The sequence below is a fragment of the Capsicum annuum genome, chromosome 10 (genome assembly GCF_002878395.1).
Source record: "Capsicum annuum cultivar UCD-10X-F1 chromosome 10, UCD10Xv1.1, whole genome shotgun sequence".
Classification (NCBI taxonomy): domain Eukaryota; kingdom Viridiplantae; phylum Streptophyta; class Magnoliopsida; order Solanales; family Solanaceae; genus Capsicum; species Capsicum annuum.
This window is the reverse complement of record NC_061120.1, coordinates 2,289,698-2,307,543: the sequence shown is the minus strand read 5'-3', so window position 1 is coordinate 2,307,543 and position 17,846 is coordinate 2,289,698. Positions and strand designations below refer to the sequence as shown.

At 36.7% G+C, this 17,846-nt stretch overlaps 2 protein-coding genes across 2 annotated transcripts; both read right to left on the bottom strand.

Annotated features, from left to right (window-relative positions):
- Positions 1-337: 337 nt before the first annotated feature.
- Positions 338-4,049, bottom strand: LOC124888078 (sodium/calcium exchanger NCL1-like). Its single transcript, XM_047398301.1, has 6 exons — positions 3,770-4,049; positions 2,379-2,466; positions 1,243-1,359; positions 713-828; positions 589-629; positions 338-487 (listed from the first exon to the last, which is right to left on the bottom strand). Exons 1-6 carry the CDS (start codon positions 4,047-4,049, stop codon positions 338-340), a joined length of 792 nt encoding a protein of 263 aa, XP_047254257.1.
- A 1,713-nt stretch (positions 4,050-5,762) lies between these two features.
- LOC107845305 (apoptosis inhibitor 5-like protein API5) lies at positions 5,763-16,556 on the bottom strand. Its single transcript, XM_016689544.2, has 16 exons — positions 16,345-16,556; positions 14,834-14,995; positions 14,054-14,153; positions 13,904-13,969; positions 11,822-11,934; positions 11,467-11,541; positions 11,136-11,285; positions 10,382-10,447; positions 10,236-10,301; positions 8,850-8,960; positions 8,544-8,630; positions 8,352-8,458; positions 6,654-6,768; positions 6,499-6,564; positions 6,305-6,408; positions 5,763-6,209 (listed from the first exon to the last, which is right to left on the bottom strand). The coding sequence occupies exons 1-16, from the start codon at positions 16,420-16,422 to the stop codon at positions 6,020-6,022; spliced, it is 1,656 nt and encodes a 551-aa protein (XP_016545030.2). The 5' UTR covers positions 16,423-16,556; the 3' UTR covers positions 5,763-6,019.
- Positions 16,557-17,846: the final 1,290 nt, after the last annotated feature.

The following is a 17,846-nucleotide window of genomic DNA, read 5'->3' as shown; positions in this document are numbered from 1 at the left end:
TAATATTACTATTCCGATTACCAGAAGCAGTATCGCCTTCATCCATGCTACCGCAGATCTATCAGTCTTCTTCTGCAGCAGCTTTTTCGTCATTTCCCAATTCTTCTGCATATCAAAAATCATTTCGTTATACAATCAGACCGCTCTATAATGCAGCAATTGCTATTATTCTTAACATTTTCAACCTACTGATCATCTATGTTGCTCGGACACTCCAAAAATGTCGTTGCACACTTATCGGATCTTTCAAAATACACTAGTTTTGGAGGATCCGACATGCATCTGGCGGAATTTTCAAAGTGGTCGAGCAACTAAGTTGATCGTTAATATCAGTTACTCACTTTCTAATAGCAGAAATATTCGGTTTCCCATCTTCCGTGTACAGAGTTCCTATTGCTGTGCTTTCGACATGTTGAAAAATATCGGATAGAATATGGTTCATCATTTCGTGTTCTTCCCGCTTCTTTTTGAGCCAAGCCTGCAGAATCTGCGATGAGAACAAAATATGTGTTTAGCATCAGTGGTTGCTTCCACGAACTCATAACCTATTGACTATGTTGCTCAGTTTCTCCAAAAATGATGTCGCACCTCATATTGGATCATCCAAAAATGTACTACTTTTGGCGGATCTGACATGCAAGTATCGACATTTTTGAAGAGCACTAGCAACATAGCCTATAGTTCATTGACGGAGACAACTCAGTATATATACCTCGTACAAAATCTTTCAAGGATCTTATGGAATGATATCGTTTACCCATTGCATCCTTTGTTTCATCTATCCATCTTGTGAAACCTTTGACAAAATCATCCATGATACACGTGCGACTATGAAGATCAACGTGTGTGCAAGTGCAGCAAAGGATCGTCCAAGGAAGAGTTTAACATACTCTTTGGTTCTTAGGATTTATACCCTCATTTGTCTCACTACCTATCTTTACGTTTCTTGTAATCGTGTTTGTGTTGTATTGTTGTTATTGTGTTGTTGTTGTTCTCCTCATCTCGTGCTCATCTTTTTCTTGTTGTATTGTTGCTGTTTGTTGGTGCTAAACACCTTGTAAACTCGTGATACTTGTGTTGTTGTTGTTGGCCGAAACTAGCACTCAAAGGGGTCCTCGGGTTGCTCTCAACTTGTGGACTGTTTTGGTTGCGTTGTGGACTGTTTTGAGCTCTTTTAGATACCGTTTGGTATCAATTCATATCGATCATTCCATCCTCATCGAGATCAAATTCTTCCATTACCTCATTTTGTAATCCTTGTCCCGATACAATTTTCTTGATCTGATTTTCATGAAAAGTTGTTTTAGCTCAGAAACCGACACAAACTTATCTCCGTCCTGATCAGCCTTTTCAAATAGCCTGCATCGCGTCGACAAGAACTCAGTTACTTGCTGCACATTATGTACTGAAATTTACATGAGCCAAAAGGAAAAGTGTTTTACTTTCATGAAGAGTTTCTCCCATAGCGCTTGCCATTATGTTGCTCAGACTCTTTAAAAATGTCGATAGGCACATATCAGATCCTTCAAACACAGAAGCGACCACATTTTTGGAGAGTCCGAGCAACATCAGCTTGCAGTTTTAACATGTTAAAGTCGTGACCAAATCATCGATATAAGGACTTGTTTCTAAGTACCTGGTAAAAAAAGTAAGAGAATAGGTATACGATCGAAACCACAAGAGAGAATATCATGAAAATTCGTTCTAGGGTGGCCGATAAGTGCAGAACTGTTGGTACTAGGATGATTACGAATGGAATAACCCATAGAACCGTTATTCTTCCCATCTGTCCTAGCCTTGATGGGCAGAGTTACCCGATACGTGTGTTGAGGCAAACAACAGGTACTAACTAGTCGAGGTTTACAAGTTAGCCCAGACACCAACAACAACATACCCACCCAGTGTATTCCCACATAGTGAGGTCTGGGGAGGGTAAAAATGTACGCAGTCCATACCACTACCTCCGAAGAAGTATAGAGGCTATTTGCGGTAGACCCCCGGCTCCGGACCAGAGACGGTAAACAAAGTCGAAATAAAACATGAAACAAGCATAGAAATAACAGAAAATAACACCCACAAAGTAGTACTCTACACTATCAAACCGGGCGCACACTCCTCACCCCAACCCTCCTACGACTACTAGCAACACTACCCCAAGGCACTCCTATCTACTAGCTACGCCCCACCCACCCTCAACTTCCTATCTAGGGTCATGTCCTCAGTAAGCTGCAACTGATCCATATCACGTCTAATCACCCAGCCTACCTCTACCCCGCCTGAAACCATCCAAAGCTAACCTCTCACACCGACGAACTGGGACATCCGGTTACTAAACGAAAAAAGTGTCTACTCAAGATATATAAGTAGTAAGAACAAACCAGTCCACTGAGACAGCAATCTTGAGCAACCCCACACCAGTTAACACACATCCTTGAGCAACTTCTTTACTGTTCAATAGCCCTGATGCTGATGAAATCAAGAATTAGCTAAGACATTTGTCGCTAATCTGTCACTAAATAGTCCGTAACTAACAGGATTTTTCGATAATCCTATATAACGACAGACTTTTTTTGTTTAGCGACAGAAGAATGTTGATTGAGTTCCGCGAATATGCATGCTAGAATGATGTTATTTGCTGTTATTCTATCGATATGTGCATTTAAGATAGAAGTTGTCTGTCGCTAATTCTTGTTTATTGTTGAAAGATAGAGATCATGTTTATTGAGTTATACATGAAAATGCATGCTAGAAAGATGCTATTTGTTGATATTCTATCTATTCGTGCATCAAGTTCAAAGAAGATCTCAATTTATAACGAAAAAGCGATAGTAGCTAAGTATTTTCTATGATTCATCATTATCGAGAAGAGTAAAGAAAAGGGCAGTTTGGTGCACTAAAGCTCCCGCTATGCACAGCGTTCAGGGAAGGGCCCCACCACAAGGTTGTATTGTACGCAGTCTTACCTTACATTATCAAGAAGAGTCCAAAACAATAAAAGAAAATGACTAGTTATTCAACTTCTCTATACAAGATGAAGGCTAGAGTAAGGTAGCAGTTACCCGTAAAACTAGTCGAGGTGCGCGCAAGCTGACCGGAACATCACGGTTTAACAAAAGAAGGGGTGAAGGCTAGAGTAAGGTAGCAGCCAGTAGGTACCCGTAAAACTAGTCGATGTGCATGCAAGCTGATCGACCCGAACGTCACAGTTTAACAAAAGAAGGGATGAAGGCTAAAGTGTAAAACTAGTCGAGGTGCATGCAAGCTGACCCAAACATCACGGTTTAACAAAAGAAGGGATGAAGGCTAGAGTAAGGTAGCAGGTACCCGTAAACCTAGTCGAGGTGCGTGCTGGCTGACCCGAACATCACAGTTTAACAAAAGAAGGGATGAAGGCTAGAGTAAGGTAGCATATACCCGTAAAACTAGTCGAGGTGCATGCAAGCTGACCAGAACATCACGTTTAACAAAAGAAGCGATGAAGGCTAGAGTAAGGTAGCTAAGTTGACCCGAACATCACGGTTGAACAAAAGAAGGGATGAAGGCTAGAGGAAGGTAGCAGGTACACGTAAAACTAGTGGAGGTACATGCAAACTGACCCGAACATCACGGTTTAACAAAAGAAGGGATGAAGGCTAGAGTAAGGTAGCAGGTACACGTAAAACTAGTCGAGGTGCATGCAAACTGACCCGAACATCACGGTTAACACAATGCACTTGCACCAAACACACTATTTGGACCAAGAATCCAAGAATCTTGAAAATCCTTTCACCTCCCATTGCTACATAGTATTCTCCATGAAATAACAAGTACTCATACACCACAATGAGGAAAAAATGACCTGAAATACTCTTTGAACATGGCAAAAATCCATACATTTGTTCACATTTCTCCGTTGTATACGTTGTATACCTATGTATATCGCCAACGCCATCTGAAATCGCGCTGTAATAATATGGTAACGATCGAAAACCAGTGACTTTGATCAAGAGAGAAAGTGGTAGTAGAAGGAGAAGCATAAGAGCAAAAGAAGTTTTTATGACTTTTGCCATTTTTTTGTATTGAGTTATGTTGAAGTTTTTGAGACTCTTTCAGATGGATTTTTATAATGTTTGTGATTGATTACATATGTGCATTGTCATGGCCAGTGACGTAGCCAGGATTTTTCGTAAGTGATGTCAGTACTCGAAGACCAGACCCCACTTTGTGGTAATATATCGCCGATGTTGTTGTTGGTGGTGTCAATATTCAAAGGGATTTGTTTATAATGTTGTGATTGCTTAGATATGTGTATTGTCATGGACAGTGACGTAACCAGGATTTTTCGTAAGTGATGTCAGTACTCGAAGATCAGACCCCACTTTGTGGGAATATATCGTGTTTGTTGTTGTTGTCGTCGATGTCAATCGATGAAGTTAACAAATGAATAAATCACTATAATGACAAGTGGTGTCACTTCTTATACAATGACAATCCCAAAAGTACGATTTGGGGAGGGTGGTATGTACGCAATTTTATTGTTTCTGAATACATACATAATTAGTAAAAGAAAAAGAAAAACTGAACGAAGCATCATCACGGGGAAGGGCCCCACCACAAGGGTGTAACTGTACGCAGCCTTATTCTGCCAGAGTCTGTTTCGAAGGCTTGAACTCGTGACCTCCTAATCACATGACAGTAACTTTACCGGTTACTCCGAGCCACTCCTTCAACATCACATGACACCACTTTGGACAACTAGGGAAATATTATAAAAGACAGTCCAGTGCACTAAAATTAAAACTTCCGTTATGCGCAAGGTTCGTAAAAGGACCCCACCATAAGGGTGTATTATACACAGCCTTATCTTGCATTTCTGCCAGAGGCTGTTCCCAAGATTTGAACCCGTAACCTCCTGATCACATGACAGCAACTTTACCGGTTACTCCAAGGCTCCCCTTCAAATCAACCAAAGATCATATATTTAGTGATAATTAGTCCTTGTCTGCAGTTGAAATCTTGTTTTATAAGAATTGCTAGAACTATTTCATGGCTGAAGTGACAGTAAAAATAATATATTTAGGGTCGTTTGGTACGCGAGATAAGGTGCGATATCCCATGATTAAGTTTGTACTAAATTTATTCCGAAACTAATTTATATCATCAACCAAACATGATATAAATTAGTCCAAAGATTATAATCCCGATATAATTTAGTATGCGTACCAAACGACTTGAAAGTTATTGACTCCTTATTGTTACAGCCCACTCTTTCATGGGGAACGTTTGGAAGTTTTATGGAAAAATAAAACTCCACCCTTATGTGTATCTTCATTGGATGTATCGGAAGCTAATTATGTATCTCAACAAACCCAGAGTCGAAAAAAATATATCAAGAGCTAATTATGTATCTTTACAAGGAAAAAATATATTTTCACTGAATGCATTATGTATCTCCACAAATTCAAAATCGAAAAAAATGTATCAAAAGTTAATTATGTATCTTTATAAAGGAAAAATATATCTTCATTGAATATATCATAAACTAATTATGTATCTCGACAAACCCAAAATCAAGATTTTCAGTAAGCGTCACAATCCTAGCCCTGAATATGGAAAAATCCTTGGTTGGGAATGCTACCCCCGAATGAGCCCTACCCAGCATGAATCCGAATTAGTCAGACTCCAATGTGGGTATTCGGACACCGAATGGGAAACCAAAAAAAAAAAAGAGAAATGCTTTGATTTTCACCAAATAAATGCAGAAATAAAGAACATAGAAGAAATACCATAATTTATCTGCAAAATCTAATATAAATACTCTAATGTATTATTGTAGGTTTCATAATACACTGACATTAAGTTACATATAGAAAACAAAATACCCAACACTAAGCAAATCTACAGAATCAGAACCCTCTTGTCAATGAACCTGCCCCTAAACAACTCGTCTGCGTCGCCATGAGATATATCCATATCGTACCAGCGGAAAGAATCACCTGATTGTTCTGCGATTAACTAGTTTTACAGTGGAGTGAGGACGTTAGTGATATGATCGTCCTCTTCCACGACCACGCCAACTCCTGTTACCACCTCTTCCACTGGTTCTTCCACCTTCGTAGATACCTGAAAATGCCTTGTTAACTAGCTGGTGTTGCATACCACCGGCTCCTCGGCCCTTTTTTAATGCGTTACTGTTTGATCCGTTTGTAGTAGCAGCCGGTCGCTTCTGACTGTGACGACAACATCATATAATTAAACATTACTATCTTTACGAATTTGAAATATTACAGACGAGTAGAGTTGAGCAGAATATCTATCCACATACCCTGCAACGGTAGCAGTTGGAGGACCTGAAGGTTTCGTAGCTTCTTTCCATGACAAATTTAGTTTTTGATCGCCGATAAATTTTGGTGTCTTTGTATGCAATGGCTGTAATTTATGTGTGTGTGATGTTAGTTCAAGCAAACGAAAATGTAAAGTTGTGATTGAAGAGCACAAAAGGCAAAATTAGCACTTTACCGGGGTCATTGCTAGTATATTGTTGCAAGCTCGAAGCGCTATGGTAGCAGTTTGCTTTTGAGTCTTCTGCAAGATTAAAGATAACAGCTGAGTACAACACCGAAATAAGGAACGAATTGGTCGCAAGGGAGGGAGAGGTGAAAGAGAGAACTCACAATAGCATCCTTTTCTTCATCTGTTTTAGCAGCGGCAAGTGCTTTGTTTTGGTCTGCCATCCCTTGGGTTAATTTCTTGATCATAGACCTAGCCAAATCCTCAACCGTGCTTAATCTGTTTCATCAAGATGAAAGACATCGTCATCGTAAAGCAAAAACCAGCAACCACCACAATATGGCATACTTCGGCTTCTCCTCTCTGCCGTCGGAACAGCTAAACTCCCCTTCTCTTTGGGATAGCAGAAGCATGCCATATACAACCCACAGCCTCCTCCTAAACAGACGTGAAAAAAATCCCCCCCCACCCCCAACCACATGGCAGAGGTGGAACGGTCAAGTGGTACCCACCCCCAACCTAAGTTGCATGGACTCAGGTGCGGGTATCCGAGACGGGTGTGAATCCAAGAGTCGGATTCGTCAAAATTTAATTTTTAAGATTTGGGAATGCGAATCCGATTATGGATACGGGTGCGGGGATTCGGTTAAAAAATTAAATATTATAAATATAGTTACACATTTAAACAGTCATTTCAATTTACTTTTTCCTATATGTCAAGGAAATTTCATTTTTAAAAAAATATTCTTTACTTTTTTCACTTTCAAGGTAATTTTTTTAGTTACTTTTTAAATTAGTAATAGTATTTTTTATATGGAAAGAAAATAAATTCTTTTTAATTAGTAGTAGTATTTGAAAAGTCACACACTCACCAGATCTAAATAAATTAGGTTTACCTTTTTTAATATAATTTATTTTTTAAAAAAATACAATTATCAAAAAATAGGACCGTCAACAGTGACGCCGACAAGCACAATCTTAGCATTCTACTCTTTCTTCCCCATCAAAATTCCGGCGACGATAACCCTTCCGCCGGCGATAACCGACAATCACAGATCTGAGCATAATACCATTTTCTCTTTCTTCCCCATCGAAATTCTGGCGACGATACCCTTCCGCCGGCGACAACCCCTTCGCCGGCGACAACAATCACAATCGTTGATCTTCTCCTTTTGCCAGTTTCTCCCTTTCGATAACGAAGCCAACTTTCTTCTTGATGTTGGTCAACGTCTCCGGATTCGTTTGACCGAATCCGAGACGAATCCCGCGCCAGCGTCTGTACCAGTGTCGCGTCGGGACGGGTTCGACGGCATAACCGCCGAGTCCGAGCAACATAGCCCCCAACCCCAACATGGCTCTGGATTCGCACCAATTAGCCAGAGGGAAGAAAAGGAAAGCTTTCAGTTATCTAAATTCCAAAGTGTAGCAAAGCGTCTTCATACATGACTATTTTATGGGATATTCATCTCTCATTGGGTAATATCAGCAGAGAGTAGAGTTAGTAGATTAAAGACGCCTGAAAATTGCCTTGTCAACACAATTCGTCATAGTCAACAATTAAGGGAAAAAGAAACGGATGTAGGATGATTTCTTTCTGTTAAGGAAAATGTCATGTCAAATGCTCCCTAGGGAATGATGCTGCTCGACTTGATGCATACAGCGGTGTATAAACTAAAAATTAGGTGGTTTTGAACAAACTCGAATATAAAGAGGCCAGTATCCTATTTTTGATTCAACATGAATTTTCTTTTCAATGATCCAGAAGCTGAAAATGTTGACAAATCTAAAATTGGCATCAACCAAGCATAGCCATACAGGGTTCAAGTTATAACATCAAGGAATAGAAAAACAAGTAAAAGCACCTCTCAGTAAAGTCCTTATATTGCTCCGAGAAATCCTCCCCCAATCTATCTGATGGCTGTCCAGTGACAATCTTGTATCCACAGAGACTGTTTGTGGCGTTTGGAGTCTATAAGATTCAAATGGAGGAAGTATAAGCAGGTTGATTCTACGCATCAGGTATATTATCCATGGTCAAAAAATATCTCTCTTACCTTGTGAGCTAAATGGTGGAAGGTATACAGCAAACACTCAATACACGTGTAGTTAACTTCTTCAATCTTTCTTCGAACCATATATTTCTGGGAAAAACAAGTAAGCCAATTTCATCAAGAGTTCAAAAGCATTTCAATCAAGAGATCCTAATGACTGGAAACTCAGTAAATCTAGTAAGAATGTAGCCATCTCAGGTTGTATGAGCAGGACATGATTACAAGAGAGAAGATGACAGTAACAAATTAAGAATCACCAAATGTACCAACTCTAAAGTTACAAATTAAATTCATGGAAATTTAGAAAACCTTTAGTAGCTGAACTACTGATGGAAGCAGCTGTCGAGAATCCTGAGTTGTTGCACAAAGTGAGCACTCGGCGAGGCTCTTGAGCAAGTCCAACTTCCATTGCTCTGGAAGCTGAAAACACAAAAAAAAAAATGCACTTGATATAACTTGAACAACCTAATCGTAAGATATGGATCAGCGAAGGATGATCAAAATACATAACTCGGTTTCTTTTTTTCTGAAGCTGGTATACTTGTAATTAAGTGAAAAAAACATATCTATAGAAAGAGGAAAGAAAACAAATTCTAAACAGAAACTACAATCCTAAAAAGACTCTAAGACAGATCCATATTGAACTTTGTCGGATCCTTGTAATTACTGCAACTTTTATTGTTTTTTTGGGCCTAAAACTTTTTGGAGTTGCATAGCATATCCTAAGTGCTGAAGAATACCACTTTACCTTTCACAAAAAACAACTGCGTCAACTCGTAATATTCTGCTAAAGACAATGTCAACTAATGCATGTACTAGCTACTTTAATACATATTAACTCAATCCAGTCACTTTGGTCTAAAAGATCACCATATCTTTTAACTCTACTGAAGTTCTAATTCAGTTGTGTTTGATTTTTCTCTTCAGAATTGAATTTCTGGAACAGCCACCCATTAGTGGCACTTCATTAATTTCCAGAAATATTGTACTTTACAAGGTACTCCCCCCGTTTCGTTTTAGTATATTTGTTTCAATTTAGTTGTTCCTTTGATGAAATCAAGAGAATTTTATTATGTTCTTCCAATAATACCCTTAACATTAAATGACTAAACAAAGTGTATTTACTCGCATTTATATTTTCAAAGCATAATTAATAAGGCTAATTTGGTAAAATAGACCCCCTAATTAATATTTTTTTAATGGGTGCGTCAAATATATAGGGGCCAACTAATATGAAACGGAGGGAGTACACTGTAACCAGTGTCAAGCTATAACATTTGTCTATTCTTAAAAGAGCTTAATAGATTGTAAAGACACTAATGAATATTGTGAAGCTTTTTGGGAAAGAAAAGATTTTTGCAGTTTTTAAAAAAAAAAAACAAAAAAAAAAAACTATAAACCTCCTTACCCATCAATATGAACTTTGCAACACACATCCTCCTTACTAGACCCGACCCCAATTGTGGGATTTCAATGGGTAGGTATGTTGTATAAATCCTATTTAGACATGAATTAAAAAGACTAGTAAATATCAAATCCTAAACAAATTTGGTTTCTTACTCCAAACTTTGAATTAGTCTGCAACATATTACATTAGTTACTAAAGATTAAATGCACGTCACCCAACTGTTAAGTGCGTCAAATGCACTCACTGTGTGAAAAACTAATAAACTATATAGGAGTAACAAGAATTACCTTGTCAAAAACAGGCATGATTTGCTTGTTCAAATAGTTGAGAAACTTACTGCCTGATGCACCCCTCTGAAAACAAAGTAATGTCAAGTGAATGACTATTTCAACAGTCATCTACGTTGGACATATAAAGGGAAAACAGCGCACACCTTGAAGAAGGGAAAGGCCATTGAAATGCACGATATGAACCTCTCGATATGATCAGCATCCAACACCTACCAGAAAAGCAAACAAGCACTAGATTCGTATCCCAAAGGCAGTAGGCATCAATTTTCAGGGTTTTGTTTAAAGAAGGTAGCAAGAGAACGAAAAGGAGAATGTGGACATGAAATTCATCAGTGAAAGGGAGTGAGATACCTATGTGTAAGAAGATCAAAATCTAACTATAGGCTTTCCTTAAACCACGGAATATTATTATCTTTGAGTATTGAGTAAAACAGTACAAGGCCCCCTGTACCGGAGATTCTTCAATGAAATGGTACAATATAAAAACTTCCTGATTAAATATTTGCCCAAAAAACATTTAGCATTAGCGTCAACATGCTCACTTTTTTAAACCACAAAAAAAAAAAAGCTTTCTCTTTTCCTCACAACTAAAAGACCTGGAAATACAAAAGTTACCGGTTTCAAAAAAAGACCTGGAAATATATTCAGTTCAAAATTCAAGTAAACTCTCTAATCAGACACCAGGACATTGAACACTAATAACTAGGTATAACTCAAGATTCAAAGAAGTGCACAAAGTGAGAAAAATCATGGATTTTCAACGTGGAGCAAAAACATAGCTATAAAACTTCAGCAATTAAAGAGTGATCAACTGGGCACTGTCACGGCAATGAAATGTTGCTTCCCACATAGTTGGCTTCTAACAAAAGACAACAAAGGAAAAGGACTACCACTTACATTGAACTGAGCATCGAGATCTGCCTGACCTTCAATAATCTCAACAAGCTCCTGAATACGCTCTGTGGGAGCATTATGGCCAAATAAGCTCAAGCTTTTCAAAAAGTCCATGAACATTTTAAATTCAGCAGCCGTTACATCTTGCAAATTCTACAAAACATCCATTTCAGGGTTGGTTAACAAAAGCAAGGATAGATGAAACACATACCCATAATAGAATCATCAGATGTGAACTAATATCTTTAGCCCTAAAATTAAATATGAACTACAATTCAAAAAAAAAAAAAGTAACTGGAAAATTGAAAGAGAACTACATCGAGAAAATCCGTACCTTCTTCACCAAAGTAGTTATGTGCCTCTCCATCGGCTCCTGTGGAACTAGGAGCTCCGCCTTAAGAGGGAACACCTGCAAAGTAATGAGAATTTATATTAGCAATGATGAGCCACAAACTTATGAAGTTCATCAATAGTGTAGACAGTAAGCACTTTTGAAACGATAAAAGCAGCTAGTCCAAGTCAAATGATCTGCAAAATAATATCAATTATCATGTTCACAACAAGGATCTTCTGGGCACCATGTTGAATTCATTCCCTTCTTTGCCAAATGATCACCAGCAAAAGTCAATTGAGAACAGTCCATTTTCCTTTTCCTCAACAAAATACTTCAAGAGTAGAGAAATAGTAACCTTATCTCTTAGAAATAGCAGAACTTTTTTACGAATGCTGTCCCAAGTGCTAAGATCCTCAGCACTCTGATCCTCGATGCTCCCAATACGCTTAAACAAAGCAGTTAGAGAAGCTGCAGCAGACAAGTGCAACCAAATGGTAAGCAGGATAACCAACACGAATTGCATGATTCCAAGCACTTGAATAGAGATAAGAATCCAAACATCATATCCATTATGCATTCACATATTTAATGTAAATTAACATAAACCCAGTAACCTAACCATTTTGCATAACATGGTAGCTTTTAGTATCAAGGTAGGACATTTTCTTGATAAGAGTAAATAATTGTTTTAGTGATGAGAAAAATCCGTATACAAGACATATAACAAAAGTAGAAAACCTACAACGAATATGGCTCTCTACAAAAGAAACCCAATATCCAAACAAATAAAGACATCACGAGTACACCAAAAAGAAACTAGAAACAAAGACATTATATTCATACTTCACAAAATCATTGTGAATCCCTTGAAAGGCTCTCTTGTTCCTCTCCTTCCAAATAACCCACACAATGGCTAATGGATCAACATCCATACCCTCCTTCGAACGCCCAACCATGGAATGCCTCCTTTACTTTATATGGCATCAACCATTATATTTCCAAACAAATTTGGGACCAGCGAGCACAACCACGCAGCTACCTGAGAATGTAAAATAGAGATGGTCTACATTTTCGCCTGGACATCTGCACATGAAATAGCATAGGTGACTCTAATCTTCATTAAGTCCTCGGTTGACAGCATCACTCCCCTCGTGGCCAACCATGAGAAGAGAACACCTTCCTGAACACCCTGGGAATCCAAATTGCCCCAATTGAATGGAGTGAAGGGTTTCTCTCTCACAAACAGAACTTTGGTAATATGACTCCCCCAGCATCATCACAAAGCAAATGTAACATGCGGTGCATTTGCCTATACAGTACATCAGCCATGTTTAAAATTTGCCTCGGAGGTTCCTCATAGATCAAAAATCTCAATTCCCCTGTACATGTCAAGAAATATGTTGGATAGTCGGCTTTCTCTAGCATGAGACACTAAATATGTTCGAGGAATGCAAGGCCCAACTCACGATTGTCCACCAAATACAAGCTGGGATAATCCTCCATCTATCTTTGTTTCGTGCACCAAATCAGCTCCCTGTCGACTGAAAAGTGTGTCATCAATCTTACTAGGCACTATCGATGAGATACCTCCGAGATTGCAAAAAGTCTGCTACAGTTGTCTCAGCTTCACTGCCACAGAGTGCTCTATATTAACATTCATTATCTCATTTCAACTATCTTTGTTGCATCCTACAATTCGTTTCTCAACTATTTCAATCAGAAAATTCAACACTACAAGATCCTTGTTTGAAGAACCCAATGGTAGGCCCAAGTCGGTAGCACATATGCACCTACCTTACATTTCAACATCTCTGCTAGCTCTTTAATGTTGTCTGCCTCAGCAAATAATAAATGAGATATAGACAAATTACCCCTTATATAATCACTTTGTGCTGCCTTATACATAAGCCAACTGATAGCATCCATCACAAAAAGGAATAATATAGATGATAAATATCTCCTTATCGAATTTCCCCTTCAGCTTTTGAAAAAATCGCATGGAGTATCATTCACTAGGATGGAGAACACTACAATCATGCAATGCTTCATCCACGTTCAGGCAACTGTGATCCCTAGCGTTATCTTGTGTCAATCCCAAGAAAGCATAAGACCAAGGAGTTTTCCATTCAACCAACGATGTCGGGCTTAATCTGATAAGATTAGAACTAATGTAGCCCTTTTTAGTGATAAAGTAGCATGATTAGAAATAATTGTAGTTCTAAATGACTACTGAAGTTAATTCGTTAACAAGGATATCAACATTGATAATGCCAATATTACAAAACAAGGATAATTTCAATGAACAATCAGGCAGAAACCTCAATTATGCTGCTAATAATAGATGCACAAGTGGAATAATAAACCACAAAATTCATGGATTTCTATGGTTCTGGGGAGTTGGAGATTTAATGACTAAACTTCAGGAACAGAAACTTACTCTTCACATCCTGACGTAACACAGTCAAAAGAGCCTTGTGTACCGCATCACGCTCTACATTTTCTCCTGACATAATTGGCACAAATTGTATCAATATGAACAAATGATCTGAACCAACCAAGTCCACAAGGCATTTTACACAAAATTTACCTGCAATGAGGAGCTGACCAAGAATGTCAACAATTTTAGACAAATGCTCGGGTGTATCTTTGCAGAAAAGCGGAAGTCCACGGATCGCTTGTACACGAACCTAGAAATCAATAAAGGAATACAAAGTTTAGTTGAAAACACACGGTTAAACTCAAACCTAGTTGTGAAATATACCAACCTCTTCACTAATAAGCAATACTGTAATTACAAATATTTTCTGACAATTTCTTTAAGATAATAATGAGGACTAAACCACCGTAATGCAATGTAGCATTCCTCTGAGACAGCATCTATACCCATCATATCATCACCATACTAATAACTTTTACTCATCAGTTGATCCACATAGGAGGTGGAAGTGCACGTGCCCCTCCGATTACCTCGCAGGGACTCTCTAAAGCAGCTCATATTTTCTAGAAAACATTGTTATACTACAGATGTGCTGCCATAACAAGTTGTCCAGAACAGTGGTGGAGCCATCTTATAATGCAGCTGACACCCCTTCGTCGGAAAATTACATTGTTTAACAAGGTTAAAATTTTAGTTTTATTTAAAAATATTATATATTGACACCCCTTAATTATTATTATTTTCGTGTGTCTACTTTTTTATATTTTGGCACCCCTCAGTATTTACTGGCTCCACCACTGGTTCGGGAGGTTAGTGAAAAAAATGCAATCTTTTGTCTAAGCTAATACCATTAATCCACGTTGAATAGTTACTAAACTGGAATTTGTTCAATGGTAAAACACAGAAGCCATGTATGGATAGAATACTAACCCCAAGCTCTTGATCTTCGATTAAATTGAAGTGCTGATCGAGAGCCTGCTCCACCAACTGTGGGAAATACTTGAAGAACTTAGGTATAAGCTGTGCAGCAAGTTGCTTAGCCTTCACACTTCCATTCGCTGCCACAATAATCCCTTCATAGTCCTGCCTATGCTGCTAACCAAACAATTCAAAAACTTATATTAAACAGTCAAAAACACACATAAAATATCCCTATTTTTTGAGTTTCATACCTAACTATTAGGTGTGCGAGTTTCCTACCTAAATTATCGCCAACTATTTATCAAAGGAATAATACATAAACGTGCCCTTTAACTTGGTTTCAGTTGACATCTATGCCTTCCAACTAAAGATTTAATGGTCAAGAACACAAATAAAGTATCCTTATTTTTTGAGTTTCATACCTGAAATATTAGGTGTGCACGTTTCCTACCTAAATTATCGCCAACTATTTACCAAAGGAATAATACATAAATGTGCCCTTTTAACTTGCCTTCCAACTTTGTGTGTACACAAGTTGAACAAGCAGATAGATAAACATCCTAGTTCCTGCATGGCATAATACAAATAAATTTGATTTGTACTTCACGCAAATTGTCATGTAGGATGTGTGTATCTACTTGTTAAATTTTATACCAATTAAAGTGCCTACTTATAAAGGACACATTTTTACGTATTATGTCTTTATCAAAACACACCTCAATTATAATAATTCGCTTTTTCTACTCGATATTACTACTCAATTATCACTCGTTCAATTTAACCAAAAAAAATCTTTAAAAAAATCATTGTTATACTATAGGTGTGCTGCCATAACAAGTTGAATAAGTAGATACACACGCATCCTAATTCCTACATGGCATAATACAAATCAATTCGATTTGTATCTCACGCAAATTGCCATGTAGGATGCGTGAGTATCTACTTGTTAAATTTTATACCAATTTAAATGCCTACTTACAAAGGACAAACTTTTATGTAGTATGCCTTTATCAAAAAACACACCTCAATTATCAATAATTCGCTTTTTCTACTTGAACAATGAATGGTACGAAAAAGTGAACGAGTAATGAATGAGGTACGAAACTCAATTTTTCTATTTAACGTGTGTTTTAATAAATATTCTGTTCAGGTATGAATCTCGAAAAATCAAGATACTTTAGGTATGACATTAATGGAAGCTCAAGATTACTAACTGGACTACCAGTGATTCATTGCAGGTGATAAACAAGTGATAGTTGAACAAGTAGATACACACGCATCCTAATTCCTACATTGAATAATACAAGTCAATTTGATTTGTATTGTATGTATATCTACTTGTTAAATTTTATAACAATTTAAATGCCTACTTATAAAGTTCACACTTTTATGAATTACGCCTTTATCGAAAAACACATCTCAATTATGAATAATTCGCTTTTTTTTTACTTGATATTACTACTGCACTATCACTTGTTCAATTTAACATTTAAAAAAAAAAAAAAAAAAATTAGAGTGACCTGAGATTTGTCTTTAGCGTCGTTGAGGCGTTCACCGAACTCGTAAAGCTTATCGACATCGTCAGTAGAATCCAACATTGGAGAAAACTAGGGTTTAGGTAACAAAGGGAAAAGCTAGGGTTTAGTACAAGTGAAGAAGAAGAGAGGGAAGATTTTGGGGAACTTAAAAAGGATTTATTTTTATTTGTTTGTGCCTTCCAACTATTTGGTAACAAACAAGTTATACTTATCGTAGAAACTATTATATAAAAACATAGGGTAAATAATTTTGAGTTTAATTAATATCCTTACATCAAATATATCATAAAATAATCATATATTTTTATTTTATTTTGAGATCATTATATGGGTGAGTGAGTAGGATGACTTTGTTATAGAGCCCGTTGGTATATAATTAAAAAAATAGCTTTTCAACTTAAGTGTGCTTAGAAATTAAGTAGATCAGTGTTTAAATAGAAGTGCTGAAACTGAAAAAAAGTTGTTGATATGTTTGATAAACAAGTGATGTTAAGCACTTTTTTATTATTAAAATGATTTAAATGTCCTTAAAGTAAATAAGGTAAATTATTTATAATTTTTAATTTTAGATTAAAATTTTTGAACAAACCTCTTATGTAACGATGGATTTGATGAAAACAAAGAAAAAAAAAATGAACGAGGAAATTAGAGGGAAGAGATGAAGCGAAGCGGCAAAGAGAAAAAGAAAAAAAAATTATATATTTAAGGGCTACAAGTTTAGGATATGACTGGAATTTGAGGAAAATATAAAAGATAAAAAAGTAAATATTTTAGTCAAACTTAAAAGAATTTTAATCTAAAAAATAAATAATTGGAGTACCTAACTTCTCACTTTTTGTTTTTTTTTATTAGTTTTTAGTTGTTTTTAAGTACTTTCTAATTTTACCAAACACCTTAAAAAGCTAAAAAAAAAATGATTAAAAACTGATTTGAGCATATTTTAATTATATCCAAACGGATTCATAATGTGATATTACTTAATGAGTCTTATTTATGGTACTATTGGGTGTGGTAATTTTTTTTTGTATATTGTATTTTTAGCGGTTGTTAGGCTAGGAACGAGTAATTTCAAAATAATTAATCTCGATATAAATAATCTCACACTAACTAATATCTCACATCAAATATGAGATAAAATAATCATTCATTTTATACCGGGACTAATTATCTCTTATACCTCATTATTCATTTTATCTCGAAACTATTTATCACTTATATCTCACACCAAACGACCCTTATTATTCCTTTTTGTTATACTTCTTTCATCCCAAATTACCCGTCCCAAATTGAGATAACGCATTAATTAAGAAAAAATAATTAATAACATGTTTAGTTTACCATAGTACTCATATGAAATGATGTTTACATTTTAATTTGAAGAAAAAGTAATTAATGCAAAGGGTAAAACATGAAAAAAAAAAAAAAGTCTCTTCTTAATTAATGAAAAAAGACAAGTAAAATGGAAAATCAAATTAGAAAATTTG